Below are 22,716 nucleotides of genomic sequence, written 5' to 3' on the forward strand. Positions count from 1 at the left end.
TCCAGTATGTGATCTTACTTTTCTCATTTCAGTGCAGACTTTTGAAAGCTTCATCACAGAGGGAAATCAATTCAAGAAATGGGAAACTTCCTAGCATCTTAGCTCCTAAGATTCCATGATTTGAAGCCCAACTGGGCAAGTCACCCAACCTCCGTCTGACCCATGCTTGGCGCTTTCCAAAGCCTGAAGCACCGTGATGGGAGTGTATGGTGACTGTTAACTCCCTGTGCAGGTGATTCCTGATACCTGGAATGCAAGGATCATTTCCCTTCTTGAGCCATCATTTTCCTCCTGTCTCCTGAGATGCAAAGGAAGCTTCCTCTGGAAGGTTCTGTCATCGGGACAGGGGCTGGTGGGTGCTGCCAGCAGAAAACTGAGATATGCCTCTTTCCTTCATCCACTGGAGGCAATAAGTCACTCGGGGGTGGGGGGGCGGGGCTGCCTCTTGCTCATCTTGGACGCCCTTGAAGCGCTTGTTCGTAGAGTCTTTCCACGAATAGATACCGGAGTTAATGTCTGTATGCTGAGGTCCAGAGATGCTGGAGCCCACACAGGGGAAACTGGTTGTATGTGCACAGTGTGAACAGAACCCATTGCAAGGAGGCTACGGGCTCTGGAATTTAGGACCAGATCAGCCAGGGGAAGGGAGGTGCTCTCCCTGGAAGTGGTGTCTTGGTAACAGAAAGAACTTGGGGAGCAGGTCCCCACATGGCCCCAGGAGCCTGGGCCCGGCCGGAGGACAGCCGCCTGGGGCCGCACAAAGCGCAGTGCGATTGTCTGCTGAACTGCTGTCTGGAGACCATGCAGCTCATGTGACAGCCCCTGAGTCCCTTCTGGAACCCTCCCACAATAGCCCAGCTCCCTGTCTGCCCCTGGCAGTGACAGTGGCTGTGTGGCATCCCCCTCCTGCGTTTCTCTCCCCTCTTTCCTTTTCTGGTCCTCTTTGTCTTCGAGCTACTTTAACCCTCCTGGTCCCCCTTTTTTTTTTTTTTTTTTTTTTTTTTTTGTCGGTACGTGGGCCTCTCACTGTTGTGGCCTCTCCCGTTGCAGAGCAGAGGTTCCGGACGCGCAGGCTCAGCGGCCATGGCTCACGGGCCCAGCCGCTCCGTAGCATGTGGGATCTTCCCGGACCGGGGCACGAACCCGTGTCCCCTGCATCGGCAGGTGGACTCTCAACCACTGCGCCACCAGGGAAGCCCCCTGGTCCCTTTTGACCTCTTCCTGCTTCTGTTCTGTCTTCCTCTTAGACACAAAATCACCCCTCCTGTGGCCATGTGACCCCACCACTCCTGGATCTCATGGCTGGACGGCCGCTCCCACCCCAAGGAGGCTGCTTTTATCTAGCTTTCTCGGCTGCAGGGAGTATGGGGGAGTCGGCAACGTTTAGCGATTGAAAATAAAAAGCACCCGTAATGTAAGTTAATTGTAAGCGCTGCCATTCCCTCTCCAAGTTAAAGATCCCCCAGGCACGAGCCAAACAGCTTCTTCTTCTCTGCCGGAAAGGTCTGATCCAGAAGGTGTCTTCCTGCTCTCACGTTCTCCATCTGCAGGGAAAGGGGCCACGTGCAGCCGGGCAGCCCAACCCTGGGCACAAGGTCCCATTAGGGCATCTCCTGGGTGCCGTCCCTACAGCCTGGCTGTGGGGCTTGGGGCTGCCTGTGGGTCAGTGAGAAGCTCCGCCACTGGGGAGGCTCAGGCTCTGCCACCGCCAGCTTTTCCTGACCATTCACGCCTCCCCCTGCACTCCCGTAGGAAACAGAGCTGTGGAAAAAACAGCCTTGATGAATGGGAATTACCAGGCTCTGTGTTTTACAAGACGTGGGCAGGAAATGCTGAGGGTCCTCCTTAGTTTCCTAGTGGATTGATTCCCTGGAGGAGGATAATGCGGTGGAAGAGGGATTGAAAGCGGCCTTCTGAAAGAGGAAGGTCAGCAGGTTCTGTCCAGGAGGAGAGAAGCGAGGTAGAGGGCAGAAGCCAGGGCCAGGAACATCATGGACATTCCATTAAGCTTCAGTCTTACATCATTCATTTGAAACCTGGCTGTGAGATGCTGAGAGGAAGAGAATCTGAGGCCAGAGAGAGACTGCCAAGGAGGTTATTGAGAAAAAGGAATTTGAGAATCACCAAGCTGTTTCATTCTCCTGATCGTTCACCTTTTGTTTCTCTTTGCTTCCATCACTTCTTCTTTGATATGCACCTTTATGAGACCTGGGCGCTGTGGGTACATTTCAGGATCAAATGCTGAGTGGCGATGGGGCCAGATGAAGCCCATTGATGGTGGTGAGAAGAAGGAAGGCAAAGGACGCAGGAAGCCCCTGCCTCTGTAGACCGGGATAAACCTGGGTGACAGCTTTAGCATCGCTCAGTGGAGTGGCCAGCCTGATTCCCACGCCCTCACCCCCCCACCCCCATGAATGGATTTTAAGCTAGAGTCTCGTTCAGGCCTTCTTGCCCTTTGGTGCTCCTGGTACACTGCACAGTAGCTCAGGTAAAGGCAGGACACATTGAATGAGCACCTACCATATGTCAGGCACTGTGTGGAGGGCTTTAGATGGATTGTTTTGGGGTTTTGTTTGTTTTGTTTTGTTTTTTCACATCCTCACCACCCTATGTATCCATTTTACAATTTAGGAAATTGAGGCCCAGAGAAGCTGCTAAACTTGCCAAGGTGACAAAAGAAAAAAATTCATATGCCGGACCCACCAATGCTTACCTAGCCCCAGGTGAATATGGGAAAATCACAGAAGTAAAAGGTAGGAGGTCTCTGGTTATCCTGTATTTTTGATTAAGGCTAAAGAAAGTCTCATTTAGATCCTCCAACGGGCTTTAGAGTTTCAATAAAAGGCCACCTGAAGCAGAAACAGGAAATGGAGGGCAGGAAGGGGGCCTGACAGCTCACCAGTCCCAGGACAAAGCGCCTTCATCCCGGGCAGGGGCGACACGACCTGCCGTCTGGGTCAATCCGGGTGTGCGTTCCCTGTCCCCATGTGTTCCCAGCAGTTCTCTACCTGTCATCAATACTCTATTTTTTTTGCTGCCACCAACACACGATAATCTGATCTGGAAGGGAAAAAAGGGAGTGGAGTATCTGCAGAAACAAACATCATCAAATGTCCTGGCTCCCTTCCCGGCACTTCAATAAAAATGCAGGAAGGAAGAAATCACAGAGCTGAACCCCAGCGGCCAGTCTGCCTGAGTCTCCATTAAGTCATTAAGAGAGGACTTTGCAGCATCAGAACCGATTGCCAGGGTGCCGCCGTGGCCCTCGTGGTGGAGGAACAGGCTTAGTAACAGGGACACACAGTCTGAGTCAGGTGCTAGTCTTTCTTCAAGGAAGGATGGTTCCCCTCCTTCACCCACACATTCAACTTTTTGTCCTAACTTTCTCCCCGATTGTTTCATGATGTTTACTGCATTTAAGACCTGGGTCTGGAATCATACTATTAAGCACAGCTCTCATTTAGGCAACTAGTGGCCCGAATTATATATGGACCTGCTTCTGGGATCTTCCTTTTTTTCTTTTGGCTGTGCCGTGCAGCTTACGGGATCTTAGTTCCCCAACCAGAGATTGAACCCACGCCCCTGGTAGTGAAAGCACCAAGTCCTAACCACTGGACCACCAGGGAACTCCCTGGGGTCTTTTATAGAGTCAAGAAAACACCACAGCCAAACAAGAGTTTCTGGTGAGGGTAAGCTGGCAGCCAGGTAAAAGACCAAATCATTTCTCTAATCAGAATGCCGCCCCTTGCCCTTCTTCTCCAAACTTTGAAAGACAGAAGGAGATGGAATTATAAGCGGGAGGGGCTGGGGGTATGGAAAAAGATGAAAATGAAAAATAAACTTGAAACATACCTAGCAGAAAGCACATTTGATTTGAAAGATTCTTTCCATCTCAATTCCCTGTGGACCTATTCATAACAGAGATATGGTTACTTAAAATACAGTTTCTGCACTGGCTGGTTGAGTCTCCTTAAAAATGCCTTCCATATTTTCCCAAGCCCCTGCTTCAGTTTTAACGTGTAATTCCTGAACAACAGCTCCTATGGGACCAGGTGAACTTGAGCAGAGTGATTCTGAAACCTAGCGACACCCCTAAGTGACACTGAGACTGGGGCCCACTGGTGCCAGATTTTAGCTCTTTTTTTCCCCACCACCCCACCTCACTCCCTACCCCCAACACACACACACACACACACACACACACACACACACACTCACGAGATCCCACAAGGCAGAACTGTTTCAGAAAAAATGGCACTGGTATTGATTCAAGCAGATTCATAATAAGTTGTCTTTAAAATACACACTCAAACTGTGACAATTCCGTTTGCTGTGGTTTAACCTTTTTTTAATTTTTTAATAATTGAGTTCTCAAAGAAAGAGAGATTTTAAAGTCCCTTCTGCAGACACTGCTAAATCAAGAGCATCTTCTTTTCCCGAGGTAAAACGGCTGGCAGTCAAGGCTCTGGAGTCAGACTGTCTGGATTTGTAGCCTGGCTTCCTTATCTCATCACTTGTGGGTCCAGTGAGCCCCCCCGCAAGCCTCAGTTTTCTCATCTGTGAAATGGGAGTCATACCTCTCTCATTGTTGTGCAGTTTAAATGAGATGACCTCACTTAGCAAATGTGAAAGCACGTAGCAAGGTGCCTGCATGGCAAGCATTCATTAACTATTAGCTATTGGGGATGCCAAACAAAACATTTTTTTTAAAGGCATAAGCAGAGAGATCACACCTAACACTTCTATTTGCATTTTCTATCCGCTTCTTAGAAAATAAGCTCACATGCTTGGAAACCTATCAGAGTCAAACAAGTGGCTTAAGGAATACGACAGTGAATTATTAGCCTATGCCTAGCCTTGGTAAGAAACTTCCTGGAAGATTGAACACCCATCTGGATTGCTTCCTAGTTAGGTCTCAGAAATCCACCCCAGCTCACTCAGCTTACACCCCCCCCCCTTCGGCTGCTGACCAAAGGTGCAGGGCACTGCGGGAAAGGGCCCAGCTTCTGACTCAGGCAGGTTTCCCGAGGGCCCTGCACCGGCTGGCGTGGAGGAGAGCAGGTTTCAGGAAAGACTCATGATGAGAGGGGTCTGCGGCCCTTCCTGAATCCATTTGCATTGTCCAAACCTCTGCAATTTTGGAAATCAACGTTCACGTTGTCCCTCTCTCTCTTCAGATGAGGGGCCATTTTGCAGGGTGTCTTGGGTTGTGGGTCACTGTGGGTGAGGGATTAGGTGCATCTGTGAGGGCCTGAATATGGCCACTTAAATGCTGTCCCAGTGGACTTGCCTGGGCAGGACATGTCTTCATGATCACTCTTCTTGCCTAAAGATAAAATCACAGCACTCGGTGCACGTCTGCTTTTTCCACATATGCTATAATAATTATTATTATTATCATTTTGCTGATCATAAACGTAGTACCCGGTCAGGGGCGGAAGATGGTACCATTTCCTCTGGGCAGAGGTAGGGGCAGCAGCACACAGAATTTCAGCCCCTGAAACACACACCCAGGATGCAACCTGCTCAACCGTACAGGCCACCCTGTAAACACACTCCTTCCCAAAACCTCAGACGATGCAAATGTGTGTAAAAAAAAGTGTAACTCTCCTATAATCATATCCCAAAAGAAACCACTGTTAATGGTTTAGCTAATAAACCTTTGTTTTGTTTTTAACAGAAGAATGACATTCAACTAGAGGGAAATATATAGGCACACGATGAAATTTTTAAATAGTACCAAACAAGGTAGTTTGAAAGTCCCCTTCCCACTTCTGCCCCCCTAGACATTCAATTCACCTGTTGTATGTGTGTGTGAGTTTCCTTCCAGGTAATCTACTTATAGATCAATATATACGTATGTAGGTATCTGTATGTGTAAGGGTGTGTGCGCCCCTGGTTTTTTTTTCTTTAACACAAGTGATCTGTTATACATACAGTACAAAGCTTCTTACTCTTTCCCTTCCATATAGACACATCTTATTCCTTTTAACAGATGCACAATTTTGCATTTACAGACTTACCATGATTTATTTCACCAAGTCCCCTGTGAACCAGTCAGTACATTGTTTTCAGTGTTTTGCAACCACAACGCTGCAATGATTATCATGTATATCATATACACATATCTATATATACATTATACGCACGGTCTTTCTACACATGTGCAAGGACATCTGTATATTAAATTCCTAGAAGAATTGTTAGGTCAAAGAGTATGTGAAGTATGTACCTTTTAAATGTTGATAAATATTATGACATGGTCCACAAGGAGTCTATCCAATCAGCACTCCCTCCAACAAGGGTTTGGGGTGCCTGTTTTCCCACACCCTCACCGACACCTTTATCTTCCCATCTTTTTTTTTTTTTTTTTTTTGTGGTACGCGGGCCTTTCACCATTGTGGACCGGGGCACGAACCCGTGTCCCCTGCATCGGCAGGGGGACTCTCAACCACTGCGCCACCAGGGAAGCCCTATCTTCCCATCTTTTAAAATGCATGTCTATCTTTCCTAACCTAACACTGTCTATTTTTAAATTCTCTTCCTCTCTGACCCCACCCATCCCGATATCACCAAAAGTTCTTAACGACCCAGGAGAGGTCATCTGCAGCTTGGTTAGCATATCCTTGGATGGAATCCACTTCAAAGTTGAATCCTCAAGTATCCCAGTCTAACCCTGCAACTTTGATCTTTGTCCCTGGGCAGGGCAGAAGCCTCAGGAACCGGGTTCTCTACTCCTGGGGAGTCCTCAGAAATGCAAATGCCCACTGTTCGGCCGCTGCCTCTCTGTCACCTCTCCAGTCCCCAGCACGGTGGTTTGGATGGGCAACTTTGACTGGGAGAGGGTTTGGAGGTTGGGGTCAGAAAGAGGGGAGAGTTTAGGGAGCTCTGAAGAAAACCAGAGGACAAAAGGCCAGCTGGTTTGCCATGAGCATCCCAAAGGGGGTCTGAAACCTAGACCAGTGACCACAGCTGTTAGGATCATGGAGGTTTTATAAGACTTGTTAGCTTCTCCATATGTGTTCTTGTGATTTTCTTCTTGTTTCACAGTTAAATCTGTAACAAAAGGGGCTGTTTATCTTGATGGGGTCAACAAGGAAGGGGGAGATAAGCGGGAAAAATATATCCTTTACTGCAGATCTTGGGAGACAGAGAATCTGAGGGTGGTGGTGATTGGATGGTAACACCACAAGGATACCTGGAGAAAAAAGGCTCCGAAAGAGGTGTTCCTGGGCTAAAATATAACAAGGTTACCATATATTGAGCACTTGCTCTGTGCCAGGCATGGAGTTCTTCTCTCCAGAGCAAGATAATACAGAATAATCAACACCCCTGCACAAACTCTCCAGTCTGGCCTTCCTCAATCATCCCGCCTGAGCTTGTGGGTTTCACATGCTGTCAGCCTTCAAGGTTCAGGCATCACTTCCCCTGAGCATCTCTTTTCCTGATGTCTCCTCCCCAAATACCCTGCAGGTGCTCCTGGTCTCCCCGACCAGACTGTCAGCTCCCAGAGGCCGCACCTTCATCTCGTTCATCTTTGGATCCACTGTGCCCGGCACAGTACCTGGCACATGAGACGTGTCCCACACACCGCCAACCCCCGCCCCAGTGTTCGGTGAATGAATGTGGCACTAGGGCCAGAGAAGCTGAGCTGCCACTGCTGAGAGCTCCCTTTCCCACTCCCAGTTGGTCGGAGAGAGTGAAATGTTATTTACAGAAACACCAAGCCAAACAAGACCCTCCCTTCCCTGATATGCCGAAGCTGTGCTGAGAACAGCTGGGGGTCACCAAATGGCAGCCAGATGGTAACTGGCTGCCGCAGGGGCCTGGGGCAAAAGGCTAGGCTGCCCACCTGCTCCCAGGGACCTGGGAACCTCCACTGTGGAGGGAGAAACCCAGACAGTTCCCTCCTCCCGAGCGTGCCCCCCTGCAGCCGCCTCAGAGCTGAGCCTCTGCCGGTCCCCCACCAGTCTGCGGGACTCCCAAGGCCAGCTGGAGTTGCTCTCCGGCCCACCCTGCCCCAGTGGGTGTAGAGGTTGCTAGCCTCCCCCAACTTCTTCCATAACAGAGAGGTGTTAACTCTGCAGGACTCAGCCAGGGTAGTAGGGGGTGCTCATCCCTGGTGGGAAGAGCTGAGCCCTAAAATAACTAAACTCTGATGGAGCAGGGGAGCCCTGGGGAGGGGAAGGGCTGCCTCCTCCGTGGAAGACGTCTGAGGACACTGGAGGAAAAGGGAAGGGATCTTCTGCAGTGTTTCCAAACAAAGACACCCGATCGGGCTTTGGGGAGAGCTCTTTTCCCCTAGGTTTCATTCAGCACCGCTCTCCCTCTTCCCACAGATGCAAGAGGCAACAGGCCCCCAGCTGGTTATCAGGTCCTCGAGCCGTGAGGGCCTCTGTACCCCCCTCAGACATCTCACTAGCAGGGCAAGGGGCCTACAAATCCTCCCTGACCCTCCCAGCTCTTTGTTATCTCGGAGGGAAGATTACATTTCTGTGTGGGGAGGCAAGGTGCCAGGCGTCCTCAGAGCAGGACAGAGGCAGCAGAGCGACTGCCTGACCCCCTCTGCCTGGAGCGGCTCCGGGCTACCCTGGGGAGGCTCTCCCTCCAACGGCCTGGGGCCCATCCTGAAGTGGAGGGTCTGCATTTCAGGAAGAGGAGGGGAAGCAGCAGCTCCGAAGGGGAGCTGGGCTGGGAGGAGAGAAGACTCGTGCTCTCAGTTATTCAGGATCCCCGTCTGTGGTCTGTGGACAGGCCGTTCGTTCGTTCCCTGGGTTTCTCACCTTCCCCACTGTGCTGTCTTTGGTGGTTTCCCTGAGAACTGGGGGTGGGAGAGCTATCAAGTTGACCACTTGCTTTCATTTTGGTTTCTTGCTACATCTACAGAGAAATTTGTTCAGCACCAGGTCGATGCCGTTCAACACCAAACAGGCAGGCATCAAAACCATTTTCTTTCTGTTCAAACCAAGGGCACGTTCCTCAGCCTCGTCTTTGGGGTTCAAGACACTCCTAAAGTGCTTCTAAATCAGAAGGCAAAGGGGCTGGATTTAAAAAACCCTGTTTCAGAAGAATCGGAGAGAGGAAGTGTGAACTATTCTCTTCCAGTAACAAAGTGGGAAAGCAGTAGCTGGATGTTAAATGCTGGATCGTCCTTCGCCTGTCTCCCCAATCATATTCCCTCAAACTGTATTTCCTCATCTAGTCACCCAGGTTTATAATCAAGTCCATCAACAATATAACGAAAACACCTCCGGACGGGAGTCCTGAGCTAGGTCAAATACATAGATGGGATCCGGGCTCTAGAACAGTTTAGCAGCTGGTTAGAGAGAAAGAGTAAAAAAGACAACTAACAAAGTAATGTTAAATATCAAACAATGGGATATACCAGAAGGTCAGTAGAGGTTCCAGGGACTGACAGAGCTGGGATTGGCTGGGAAGGCCCCTCCAAGGGGGAGGGGTGTAAGTTTGGCCTTCTAACAGGCCTGGAATGAGCATGATTTAAAATGAAGGAGGGGGGCTTCCCTGGTGGCGCAGTGGTTAAGAATCTGACTGCTAGTGCAGGGGACACGGGTTCGAGCCCTGGTCCGGGAAGATCCCGCATGCTGCGGAGCAACTAAGCCCGTGCACCACAACTACTGAGCCTGTGCTCTAGAGCCTGAGAGCCACAACTACTGAAGCCCACGTGCCTAGAGCCCATGCTCCACAAGAAGAGAAGCCACTGCAATGAGAAGCCCGTGCACTGCAATGAAGAGTAGCCCCTGCTTGCCGCAACTAGAGAAAGCCTGTGTCCAGCAATGAAGACCCAACGCAGCCAAAAATAAATAATAAATAAATAATTTTTTTAAAAAAATAAAAATAAAATAAAATGAAGGAGGGGGACTTCCCTTGTGGCTCAGTGGCTAAGAATCCACCTGCCAATGCAGGGTACACGGGTTCAAGCGCTGGTCTGGGGAGATCCCACATGCCACAGAGCAACTAAGCCCATGTGCCACAACTACTGAAGCCTGTGCGCCTAGAGCCCGTGCTCCGCAACAAGAGAAGCCACCGCAATGAGAAGCCCGCGCACCGCAATGAAGAGTAGCCCCCACTCGCCACAACTAGAGAAAGCCCGCGCGCAGCAGCAAAGACCGAACACAGGCATAAATAAATAAATAAATAAATTTATAAAAAATCATAAAATGAAGGAGGCCTAATGGATGGGCAGCTTATATGGGAGTATAGAGTCTGATCAGGAGCAGAAGGGTTGAAGGGCGGAGAGATAGGCTTATAACCCTATAAACAATGACTGAAGTCCATTTACTCAACAAATATGTGAGTTCCTGCTTTTTATTTAGTTTAATTTTCCTTCACTTGCATAAATATTTATTTATTTACTCTTCAGTCAGTTCACAAACATTTATTGAGCTCCTACTATGTGAATGACACTACAGTGATCACTATTCTTTCTCCTGCTAGTCCAATAAAAAAAAATAACTTGGAGGGAATTCCCTGGCGGTCCAGTGGTTAGGACTTTCACTGCTAGGGCCAGGTTCGATCCCTGGTTGGGGAACTAAGATCCCACAAGCCGTGCTGCATGGCCAAAAAAAAAAAAAAAAAAAAAAAAAAAAAAGAAGAAGAAAAAGAAAGAAGGAAAGAAAAAAAAAGAAATAACTTGGAGACCCTTCCTTAAATGGTAGGGGCGGGGGTGGAGGGGGGTTATCTTATTCAGTTTTTGAGCTTCCAGAATCTTGTGGGTTAGGTGAGAATGAGGGAACAGACCCTACCATTAACTTCCATAGTAACTTTATTTATATCAAAACTAGCACTTTGAATGCACTGACATCCATTATTTCATTTGATTCTGGTGACAACTTTGTGAGGCAGTCCCAACCAATTGGGGGAAAATATATAAACAGGTCTTGATTTCTTTCAGATGCATGACCTGTCCAAAATCAAACAGTTCCTAAGTAGTGGGCCATAATGGAGGTGCCTTTCATACCTAGGATGACATATTTCTCACCCTTCCGGTGGTCCCCTACTGACACAGTGTGAGTGGTAGAAAAAAAAACCTCTTTGCTCCTTCTTGGGACAGCCTGATTCCTCGAGTCTGAGCAGGTCTAAGAGTTTGTATTTTTTAGAAGTTCCTCGGAGGACAGATGCCCATCTGGATTAGGGAACCTACCAGATTATACCACTCTGAGGAAGGACCCAGGGGAAAGGGCATTTTAGCCACTTTTCCTCGGGTTCCATAGAGTACTGGAGTGTGCACTGGGTGGGCTCTGATTAATTTCCAAACCAACAACACCCCCCACAGCTCCTCTCACTTACTCTTTGCTTCCGAAACGTTCTCCGCAGGCTGAAGACTTCTGGAGGCCAAGAACGGTGCTGTAGAATTGACAAAACCCAGCTCCCTGGACCACAAAACCTAGGCTATGTGGCTGGGGAAAGTGAAGGGTCTGAGGAGGGAGCAGACCTTCTCATGAATAAAAGCAGCTTGAATTAACTGAGTAACTATGTGCCAGGCTATCATTTAATCCTAAACTCTATGCGGAAAGTACTCTTATCCCCCTTTTACAGATGAGAAAACTGAGATGTAGAGCGAGAACATCGTTTCCCCAAGGCACACAGTCCGACTCCAAAGCCCGTGCTACCATGTGCAACCTCAGGGCTACAGCGTCTCCCCACCTCATCCTCACAACTGCTCATTCGGCCACCGCCCGAAATTTGGGCGCGCTCCTGGCGGTGCTCAGATAGAGGGGCACGCGCGCCAAAGGAGGCCAGACCGCAGGAAAGGAGCAGCGGAGCGCGGGGCAGCTCAGCCCGCTCCCCCTTCTCGGGGGCCGCGGCTCGGAAACTACAAGGCCCAGCAGGCAGCTGCAGGGGGAGGAGGAGGAGGTGGGACCAGCGCGGGGTGGGAGTGAGAGAGCGAGTCCTCGCGCCCCGCCGGCGCACAGCGCTCGGAGCGCTCCTGCGGGCACTGGTGCGGCGGCTTCCGCGGCGGCGGCGAGCGGGAGCCCGAACTCTGGTCCAGCCGCAGCGCGCGGAGGAGCCCGGGCTGTGCCCGGAGCTGGGCGGCGACGTCCAGACAGGACCGAGACTCTGCTTAGCGCATTGCGGCGACCTCGCCTTCCCCGGCCGCCAGTGCGCGCCGCAGCTGGAAGAGCGGCGGAGCCCGAGGACTTTTCTCCGGTCCGAGGGGCGCCCCGCGGGGCGCAGGGGACCAGTGCGGCAGTCGGGCAAGCCGCGGCGCCGGGGCCCCGGCAGGGCTATGGAGCCCGGGCTGCCAGAAGCGTGAGGGCCGCCGCCCGGTGCTGGAGAGGGGGGCTACGGGGTCTGGAAATCCCGGGCGGCGGACCGGAGCCCTCCCCCCGCCCCGCCTCCGGGGCACCAGCTTCGGCTCCATTGTTCCCGCCCGGGCCGGAGGCGCCGAGCTCCGAGCGCCACTGGGAGTCGAGCGCCGGCAGTGGGGCTCTCGCGGCCCCGCCAGGACCCGAGCGGAGCCCGGGGGCGGCGGGCCGGAGCCGGGGACGCGGGCGCCCGCCCGCCCGCACAAGCCACGGCGGACCCTCCAGAGGCGGAACCGCAGCGCCGAGTGAGGTAAGAGCCGCGGCGCCCCCGGATCCGGGGCGGGCTCCGCGTCCCGAGCGGCCCCCGGCGCTGGAGCCTCCCGGCTGCGCGCTCTCCCCGGCCGCAACCCAGTCGGGTCCGGCGCCTCCCTCCACTCGTTACCCGCTCCCCTCCACCCCCGGCTCCCTCCCCAGCGCTCGGCGCCCCCCTTTTGTCTCCCCTCCCTTCCCTCCACTCGCGTCGCCTCCTGCGCCCCCTCCCCGAGCCGGTCCCACCGATCCGCCCGCCGCTCAACTTTTCCGCCAACTCGCGCTGGGGAGGTGGCGAGGCGGCGGCGGCTCGGCGGTGAGTCCGGGCAGGGACAGGGCCGGGGCCGAGGCGGCGGCGGCCCTCGGTTTCCTGGGACTGGGGAGGCGGGCGGGAGTGGGCAGCGAGGTGGGGTGTGTGTGTGTGTGTGCGCGCGCGCGCCGCATTCCCCTCCATCTCCTTTTAGTCCACCCGTGGGGACTCACCCCAATCCAGCAGGTAGCTTTGGGTGGCACGCTAAAAATCCGGGGTCTTTTAAGTCCTTTTCCACCTCCGGGAAGGTCTGGGGTCGCAGTTGCGGGTGGGTGGGCGGCTGGGGGCCTGAAGGGGGAAGGAAGTGGAGGGGTAGGTTAGCTTCTCTTCGAATAGGTTTTAAGGGGGTGTCGTCACCAAATGGCTGAATCTGCCTTAGCGGAGAGCGAGAAAGGAATTCCCTTTTCCAGAGGCGCTTATCTTCGACTTAGTCCATCTCTGAAAGGATCGGAAGTTTGGGGAAGGGGAGGGCGCCCAGCGGGTGATGTTAAGCCCCATTATGGGGTCGGGGGGGAGGGGAATGTTCAGTTCCAATCTGGTTCGAGGAGGTGGGGGAAGGGATGAGGGTTTTGTCCCGTGCGGTTCACTCGGCTGCGATGCAGGTTGCTTCTCGGGCCCAGAACCCTCTGCCCCCGCTCCGCCTTCCCGTTATGTTTGGGGTTAGTAGAAGAGGGGCTAGAACGCTCATTTGCAGAGGAATTTGTTGACTTTGTAGTCGCAGTTCATTTAACTCATAGCCTGTGAAGGCAGCCAGACGCCTTTGGGCGAGGGGGTGGGGGGCGAGGGGGAGCGGTGAAGCCTACTTCTCTTTTCTGGGCCCAGAAGCTTTAGACCTTTTCAAAGTTTCTGCGGTGTCTTTCTCCCCCACCACTCCCCCCCGCCCCGATTTTCCAGATGTAGTCGCCGCATCTGGTTCCGTTTCACCCCACACGGGTACACCGCAGTCACAAGAACATCCCTCTTCCTCCCTCCCCCCTCCCCCAGATTAAAACTGGGATTATTCAACTTGGCCTTACCACCTCGCTCTTTAAGATTTCTTAAGACTTGGGGATGAGGCGTTGGGATTTGAGGAGAAGAGAAGTTGCCCTGGATGCCAAGTTATTTAGGATCTGATATGGAGGTGGTGCTTTCTGGCTCGTGTGAAAAAGAGGCATCGTAGGAGAGGGGGCCAAGTTTTTCGGGGGTGGCCCATCTCATCTGCTAGAGATGGTCAGACCCAGAACTGGCCCTGACGGAAGTTTCTGGAACCAAAGCATTGCATTCTCCTCCCTTCAGTTACGGCTGGAGCAGCGGGAACGTCTGACCCTGTCCGGAGCCCGCCGCCGGGTCTCGGGCCGCCCGGCGGTGGCGTCACGCGTCCCTTTTCCACCCTCCCTGGAGCGATCCCGGGGCGCAGCGGCCCGGGCGTGGGAGGGAGGCCCCGGGCTGTCGCTCCCTGGGTGTTTTTAAGGAGTTCTTTGGACGGCAGCTCCCGGACACTGAAGTGGGGCGTTTTACCAAGTCAGGACCGGGTGCAGGTTTGAAAGGACTGTGGAGGGTTTTTCTGGTTCTAACCTCAAGGCAGGAAAGCACTTTCTGGCTCCCAAGTTGCAGGAGGGTGGGGAGAGTTGTTCTCTCACCCTCTCCTTTCCAGCCTCTTTCAAATTGAAAACACTTCTCTGGTTTCCTCCTTTGGGCAGTAGTTTGGAGGCTGTAATGAAATCGCACTTTCTCTAGACATGGTAATTAAGGTGACTGTTTCCTCTGCAGATGTGCCCTGCCCTTTGCACCTCCGGCCCAGAGCTTTTTTTGGAATACTTTCTAAATTGTAGAACCTTAGCCTTGAGACTGTTGAGCAGAAAGTGGCCATTTTCCCCTGTTGGCCCGGGCTCCCGGTTTCCTCTCTGAGGCTTGTTTAAGAGCTAAGTAGCAGGGCCCCGTGGGACATGCCTCTGTCTGGCCGATTACCCCCAAGCCTGGGTCATAGCCCTTCCTTCGAGTGAGTGTCGGAGCGAGAGCCCTTGCAGAGGACCCAGCTACCTTATGGGACTACCTCCCTAATGACTTGTTTACATATTTCCCCCCAGTTGGTTGGGAGAAGCTCCAGGGCTGCTGCAGACCCCCGGAGGAGCGCAGGGTGTCTGGGGACAGGGAGGCTGCTGGAGGCTTGGCTCCAGCTGGGATGGTTGTGTACTGCATCGGTGACGAGCTCCTTGAAACGTCTGTTGCACTTACTCTTAGTCATAGCTGAGTGTCAGCTTTTTAATGAGGGCCATCCGGGTGGCGAGTCACTTGGATAGCGTGCTCTCACTGTCTGCTTTGACCAAGCCCGTAGAAATGTGCATTTTGGAGGCATTTCACAAATGGGATTCGGGCCAGAGTGGGCACCTCTTCCTTTGGCTCCAGAGTAGGCAGTCTTGGGTCCTTCTTTTCCCTGGCTCCTGGCCATGGAGGATGTGAGAAAGTTCCGTTAGGCACCCTTAGAAGAGCAAGTGAAGCAGAAGCACCGGAAGGCATTGAGAGGAGCATGGTCGTTGCTATGACCCCACCCTGCCTTGAGGAAGAGGATCAGAGCATCTCCAGGCATCCCTAAGCCTGGCCCAGCTTTGTTCCTGGTGCACTCTGGGAGCTAGGAGAACTGAGTTGAGCGTCCAGTAGGTAGCCTCCAGCCATGGAGACCGAGAAAAGTCCATGAGATTTTGCTTTGTTTGCTCTTGGGTGTCGACCTGGAGCGAGACCCCTAAAACAGGAGATCTGCTCCTGTGAGCTTGGGCTTTCAGCAGCCTCTGAATGCTTCCTTGGGCCTCCATTGTTTAATCTGTCTCATCAAAATGGCTGTTAGTTAAGAGCTTCCTAGGAAAGTTTGAGCCTGTTGCTGCTGAAGGAAAAGAAGGTAGACAGAAGGGGTCCAAACATCTTGCTCTGAAAGGGCCTCACATCACTTGAGAGGAGCTTAATTTCCTCTTGGGAATACATCTTGCATATTTCATCCCAAGAGCTTTGGGAAAGGTCTGAGTGAACCCGGGACTGGTGGGAGTCCAGGTGCAGAACTTCAGAGAAGGTTCTGGGGTTTCCGGAGAGGATTAAAAACCAGACGTGGGCTAGGAGAGTTGCTTTTCTCCCTAAGCTTGCATTTCCCTTAGAAATTCTCTCCTCATCACCATTCCACTTGCAATTAAAAAAGCCATGTTTGGGCTCCAAGTAAATAGCCCTCACCTGGGTGAACACCTCCAAGCATGTGATGGTCCACAAGCCCATTCTGTCTTCAGTAGCAAGGCTGCCTAGATTACCGTGGAGCACTTAGGGTTTCTCTTATTACTACTCGCTTTTTACATACCTCACTCCCAAGGACATTTGGGCACTCTTTTTGACAGAGACTAAAAACTTTTAAATTAGCGTTTCTCTTGGAGCCGGTACAATTTCTCAAGCTGAGCTGCATGTGTTTTTTCAGATGTTTATTAAGAACTTGTCCTGCCACTCTCACCAATGAGTAGGGATGCTCATTGTTGGTCACTTTTGGGGAAAGCCACCATTTCTGTTCAGAAGTCTTACTCCCGTCTAAAGGGATTAAAGTTTGGGCGTCACTTCCTCAAGTCTGAGGAATTGAGATGTTTAGAAAATGTCCGGGTTGGTATGCTTTGAGATCGAGTTTGGCTGGCTAACAAGGAGTGCTGGACGATTTCCTCTGGCATTGTCAACCTCTTCTCTGCAAGCGTGGCTCTGTCAGCTTCGTTTCCATCGGCCTCTCCTTGTTTCACTCATTTATGCCTCCAGTTCCCAAATGTACCAGCCTCTGCCGTGTGGGTGTTAGGTGCTAAGGTCATTGACAAAGGTTAATTGGGTATAGACCCTGCTCTTAAGGAGCTTGAGACCCTATGGTGTTTTTGGAAATTCAGAGGATCCTCCCAAGGCCCAAGAAAGACTTGTAGAAGAGGACCTGGCTGTTTGAGGTGGGGCTCGGCGAATGAGAGAGCCCGCTGAAGACAGAGGAAGGGCAAAGAAGAAACGCTTGGCAGGGCACGGAGGCTGCCCAGAGCTGTCCTGTCCCCTACAATGTAACACAGGCCACATGGAATCTCAGATTTTTCCAGTAGCCACGCTTTTTGTTTTTTTTGCGGTACGCGGGCCTCTCACTGTTGTGGCCTCTCCCGTTTCGGAGCGCAGGCTCTGGGCGTGCAGGCTCAGCGGCCATGGCTCACGGGCCCAGCCGCTCCGCGGCATGTGGGATCCTCCCGGACCGAGGCACGAACCCGTGTCCCCTGCATCGGCAGGCGGACTCCCAACCACTGCGCCACCAGGGAAGCCCAGTAGCCATGTTTGAAATTAAGAAAAAGGGAACAGGTGAAATTCATTTTCCTTAATTCGTTTGTTTCAGTTTTTATAATGTATTTGCTTTAGCCCAATATATGTGGAATATCATCTTTTGAACACGTAATCAGTTTAAGAAAATCAATGAAAGGCTCCACATTCTTGTATTTTTCATTTCTAGCACGTCCTGCCTCGCACGGGCCACATTTCAAGGGCTCTGTAGCCACGAGGGGCCACCTAATGGGACAGCTAGGTCTAGAGTGTGGGGTTTGTAAAGATGGATGGTGAGAAATGCCTTTGTAAAGGCAGGAAGTTCATGTCCTCCGGTTGCCAATTACCAAAGTCTCCTGAGATTGCTATCAAGAAGTGACTCAAAGCACAATGTTTATATATAATTCCTTACATTTGATTAGGGCTTTAGAGAGGAGAGAGCAGATACTTTCACCCATGCCCCCCATTTGAAGCTCGTAACCTCCTGTGGTGTAGGCAAGGCAACTGTTTTAGCTCCCTCTGATGACAAGTGGGATAAGTGAGATGGCGTGTGTCCCCCAACTCTCCTCGTTCCCCAGTGAGGACCTCTGCACCCAGAGCAGGAGCTGGGCTGCCAGTCCCAGGAGACGTGACTGATGGGGAGAGGCTGAGGGGCCGGCTGCTGTGTGCACCTGCAGGGCTACAGGTCACATCTGTCAGGCAGTGGAGGAAGGAGACTGTTCCTAAGAGACTTAAAGAATTCATTAATTAGAATGGGAAGAAGGTGAGGTAAAGGGGGAGGTGGCAGTCCCTAGGGTCCCAGATAGTCTGGGGACTAGTTCGCGTCCCTGTGTTTTCCACAATAGGTTGTGAGCCCGCTTACCCCTTCTCATTCCAGGAGTGGGTGCCTGGGGGCCGGGGGGCTGGGTTTTCTGAACATCCTTTGTTTTACAGATGTGGGACTCAAGGCCTAGGGCGGGAGGAGAGGAAGAGACTTTTGCAGGGAAACTGCCAGATTATTTTGAAGTGCATTGATCACAGAGCTGAAAGAGGGCAGTCAGCAGGCAGACCACACCTGCGAGGAGGTAGACAGGCTTTTCAGGGGACAGAGCGGCCGAGTGGTGGTGGGAGCTGCCTGCCTGCTACCTTTGCAAACAAGCTTCATCATCTCGAGATGATACCACCCTTTCCCGTTGGATACTAAAAATTCATTCATGACTCTGGCCATTACTATGGGATTTACTTAGGTCCTTAGTCAGGTGTACCTTTCTCGGTGACTGGCCTGCATCCGTTTGCTGTATCTTTGGGATGTAATGAGATGTGGAATGTGGTTTGGGGATGTCCTCTGGCAAGCATCACTTCTATCCCCGGCCGGGAATCATGCCCCATCCTGTGTCCTAGATGGCATATCCATGAGCTGCTTCCAAGGGTCTTTCTCTAGAGCAAAGGAAAGGAGAATCAAAGGCTCTCCCATTGCCAGAGTCACCTCGGATCTGTCCTTATTTACATGGCTTTTGTGTGACACAGGGATGCCCTCTGGAGAAAATGAGCTTGCGTCCGGTAGAGCCAGGTTTGATCACCCCCTTATTGCTTCCTCCCACCCTGGTCTCTGGCATCCGAAAACCCAGGTGACGTAGACCCGGTGCCCTTGCCATCTCACTGCACATCTTTGGGCAAAGCACTTAACCTCTTTGCGCCTCAGTTTCCCCGTTGCTTAAAGGGCGGTAATAATTCCCACCCCTCCCCTTCAGTTCACAGTGGGGAAGAAATGAATTTTTATAGTTTAAAATCTTACCTAGTCCGTGCTTGGCACGTCGTGAGTATTCAGTAAATACTTGTTCGATTCTGCCTTGTCTAGTCCCTTTCCTAAATTTAGAAAAATAGAAGTGTTTACTTCTCCTTTGGTTTGAAATCATTAAAAAATTTCAGGAAAGCCTTGGGAGGGAGCTAGCAGCGGCAGTGCCTGCGTCTTCCCGCTGGCAGGCGCTTGTGAACGAGGCCAAGAATTCTAGGGGGTTTTCTGCCAGCCGCGCCTGACTCACTCACAAGGGGCCCTGTCTGGCTCAGGGGGAGGCCCGGCTGAAGCACCACATTAGGGCATGTTCCGGGGAAGTGGATTCTCCGAATAACTTGGATGGTTCCCTGGAGTATTTAGGGCAAAAGCCACCTGGAAGACAGAGAGGGTCACCCCCTCGTAGCCAAACGGTGCCCAGAAAGTCTTATCACTTGGTAAATGTTTAGCGGGAAAGACCATTATCCTGAAGACCTTGGAGGGTTGTTTTCAATTTTACCCGTTCGGACCTGAGAAGGATAAAGGACCGCAGTCTGTGCCTTTCACCGGGGCTGGCACGAGCCATCTTTGAGTCAGGCCTTGCAAGAAACCTTATTCTTCAGCACGACCTTTCCCCACTTCTGGATCCATTTCTGTTGGACGTCTGCCGTCCCCTCTCAGCCTCGGGGAGAACTGGATCCAGCTCACGGCTCCCTACTCTGAGGCCCTTTTTATGTAGCTGGTGAGAGTTGTGTTCTCTGTGAGGGAAGCTGGTAGAACCAGAGGTCCCTGTGATGCATCCAGTTTTAGAGACAAAAAGAAAGAACCTTGGAGATGGTGTATTTCAGCTTCCTCATCACGTAGGTGCAGAGAGGGTCAGCATCTCACCTGGCTCCCATTTCCCAGTTCTGGGCTTCTTCCATAATTCCTCATCTCTCTTTATCCCTCACCGAAGGGTTGGTGTGCCCTAGAGGGAGTGGAGTCTTAAACTGGGAGAGGTCACATCTGCACACCCACCCAGGTCACCTATGGGAGACGTTCCTGAGGCCGTTCGCTTTCCCGGCACAAATGATCTTGGGGCTCATGCCTCGGGGAACTTTCTGATGATTTTCCCAACATGGGAAACAGTCCACACTCAATAAATAGTTGTAGGACTGAACTGAACCACTCCTTGGTCTAATTACGGCGCATAACCTTGAATTCCCCATTGGGACAGGACCACAGTTCCTTTCTTGTGTCTGAAGGAGTAAGTTATTGCTTCAGGCACCCTTGTGGGCAGAGTGGCCATGTGACATGCCTTCCCTCTTTTTCTCCTTGGCCCTCATCCCCCATGCAGACCCTCCTAACTTTGGGGTCTTTTTTCTCTCCCCAGAGTCAGCTTGCAGAGGAGGATCAAGCCCACGGCAGAGTCTCCATGGAGGTGTGGAGCCTTGTCACCAACCTCTAACTGCAGAACTGGGATGTGGAGCTGGAAGTGTCTCCTGTTCTGGGCTGTGCTGGTCACAGCCGCGCTCTGCACTGCCAGGCCAGCGCCAACCTTGCCGGAACAAGGTAAGGCGCGGGCCGAGGGGCAGCCTGGGCCCCCGGCCCTCAGCAACAAGGTGGGCTGGGACAGACGTGATGTGGTCAACTGCGAAGGCTCCATCCCAGGTGGAGCAGAGGGCTCCTGGACTGTAGGAGAGGCTCCCAAGGTACCTGGGCTGGTGGGGGCCTGGCTGCAGACACAGCCAGCTTCATCAGAGGTTGGGTCGTGAAGGCTGGTGACATCCATCTGCCAGAGGTGATGTGTTCAGGGGGGAGGTTTATGCTTTTCTCCTTCTGAAAAAGGAACTTCTGATTGGGACCCAAGAGCTAGCTCCCTAACCTAGATGATGTATATAAAATGGGGTTGGGCGGTGTAGTGGGTGCAAGTGACCTGTGAATTTGGGTTTAGAACTTGGATCGGGGTCCAGGGGATGTGCAGGGTTGTGGGAGCTTCATAAAGACCTCCGGCTTCTAGAAAATTGTTCCAAAGACATATCTTCTATGAGGGTCGGCCATCATGGCCACGTGCCTGCCATTTTGTCTTTCTTGACCATCTCTCACAGGCCCTGTTTGGAGGCCTGGTAAGAGGTTTGCTTTGGATATACTGCTGGAGGGATTTCAAAGAGATTGAGAACCAGGGAGCATTACGGGGCGTAGGCGCTGGTAGACACCTGTAGTTTATTGGGAATTCGGAGGGATTATTAGTAACAGAAAAGACTTGCACCCACTGCTGATGGGATTTTTCCAGACTTGTGAAATTACTTCATGGAAATTACAGGTACAGCACACCTGGCAGCTTTCGAAGGTCTCTGAGAACTGATATTTGGGCATTTCTGCTGCCAAAGGGTAGTGTGGCTTGTGACCCAGTGGCTGGTGACAGAAGCAGAGGAGGTTGGCGGGTGGTGGGTAAAGGGCTCAGGTGTACACATGGTGGCTGCGTTTAAAGGGCCACCAGTCTCGCTGCCAGGACCTGTGTGAGTGACGAATGAGGAGTAAGGATATTTGCCCTCTTGTAGGGTGATGGAGAAGGAGGGGGGACGGGTGGGGGGGGGCTTTCTAGAAGATGCACTGGCTGGGGCGGGCAGATTGGTGTTGTATTCAGTGACAGAACTGAAGGCAAGGCCTGACCTGGAACACGCTGGAGACCCCGAGTGGGAGGGACCATCTCTGCCCACAGGGAGTTCACCATCGGGTAGAGGATGACAAGCACAGAGGCAGCTAAACTCAAGGTGGACCGTGTTTAAACCACGCAGTGGAGTTATAACACAATGCAGTGGGAATGCTGGGGGAGAGGGACAGCCACCGTCACTGAGATGGTCCAGAGAGCTGGGCAGGGGCCTGGGAGGGAGATGAAGGGTGTTCCAGGTGGAGCAGCATGAGGAGGGTGCTGGGGCAGGACGTATAAGGTGTACAGAGAACAACTTACCTGGTGTGTAGGTAGTTGGGGGACGGAATGCCTGGACAAATTGGACTGAGTTAGCATATGGAAAGCTGTAATGCCCTGCTGAGGAAACTGTACCTAAATGGGTAGATACTGGGAGTCTTGAAAAGTTTTGAGCAGGAAAGTGACACAATCCAGCTTCCAGATTTTCAGGCAGCTGAGTTTGGATGGATGGGAGGAAGAAGTCAGGCGGACCTAGGTTTAAATTGTGCTCCGCAGGGCTTCCCTGGTGGCGCAGTGGTTAAGAATCTGCCTGCCAATGCAGGTGACACGGGTTTGAGCCCTGGTCTGGGAAGATCCCACATGCCGCGGAGCACCTAAGCCCGTGTGCCACAACTACTGAGCCTGTGCTCTAGAGCCCGTGCGCCACAGCTACTGAGCTTGCACTCCAGAGCCCGTGAGCCACAACTACTGAGCCCCCGTGCCGCAACTACTGAAGCCCGCGCACCTAGAGCCTGTGCTCCGACACACGAGAAGCCACCGCAATGAGAAGCCCACGCGCTGCAACGAAGAGTAGCCCCTGCTCGCTGCAACTAGAGAAAGCCCGCGCGCAGCAACGAAGACCCAATGCAGCCGTAAATGAATGAATGAATGAATAAATAAATTAATTAATTAAATTTATTTTTTAAAAATTCTAAAAAAAAAAATCGTGCTCCACCACTTAATAGCTGCATTACTTGGTTTGACCAATTACTCAAACAGAGGAAGTCTTAGTTTGCTTATCTTTAAAATGGAGCAGTAATACAGGATTAAGTGAGATAATCCAGGTAAAGCACTGACAGGCAAAGAGTTAGGAGTTATTACTGCTGCTGCCACTGTTGCCAGAAAGACGAGTTGC

At 52.1% G+C, this 22,716-nt stretch overlaps 2 protein-coding genes across 9 annotated transcripts in view; one reads left to right on the plus strand and one right to left on the minus strand.

The window, feature by feature from the left end:
* Nucleotides 1–11,833: 11,833 nt before the first annotated feature.
* Nucleotides 11,834–15,063, minus strand: LOC132512789 (basic proline-rich protein-like). The gene is made up of 3 exons (XM_060136707.1): nucleotides 14,985–15,063; nucleotides 12,101–12,945; nucleotides 11,834–12,046 (listed from the first exon to the last, which is right to left on the minus strand). The coding sequence occupies exons 1-3, from the start codon at nucleotides 15,061–15,063 to the stop codon at nucleotides 11,834–11,836; spliced, it is 1,137 nt and encodes a 378-aa protein (XP_059992690.1).
* The window catches only part of FGFR1 (fibroblast growth factor receptor 1), a 48,259-nt gene continuing 37,832 nt past the window's right edge, over nucleotides 12,290–22,716 (plus strand). For 6 of the 8 annotated variants that reach the window (XM_060136590.1, XM_060136587.1, XM_060136588.1 and 3 more), the window contains exons 1-2: nucleotides 12,488–12,576; nucleotides 20,286–20,464. In XM_060136590.1, the coding sequence (XP_059992573.1) occupies nucleotides 20,374–20,464 (91 nt within the window). In that variant the 5' untranslated portion in view covers nucleotides 12,488–12,576; nucleotides 20,286–20,373. Of the gene's footprint in view, nucleotides 12,577–20,285; nucleotides 20,465–22,716 lie in introns of all 8 variants that reach the window. The other 2 variants (XM_060136591.1, XM_060136592.1) reach the window with 1 other exon arrangement.

The sequence above is a fragment of the Lagenorhynchus albirostris genome, chromosome 21 (genome assembly GCF_949774975.1).
Source record: "Lagenorhynchus albirostris chromosome 21, mLagAlb1.1, whole genome shotgun sequence".
NCBI classification, from domain to species: Eukaryota; Metazoa; Chordata; class Mammalia; order Artiodactyla; family Delphinidae; genus Lagenorhynchus; species Lagenorhynchus albirostris.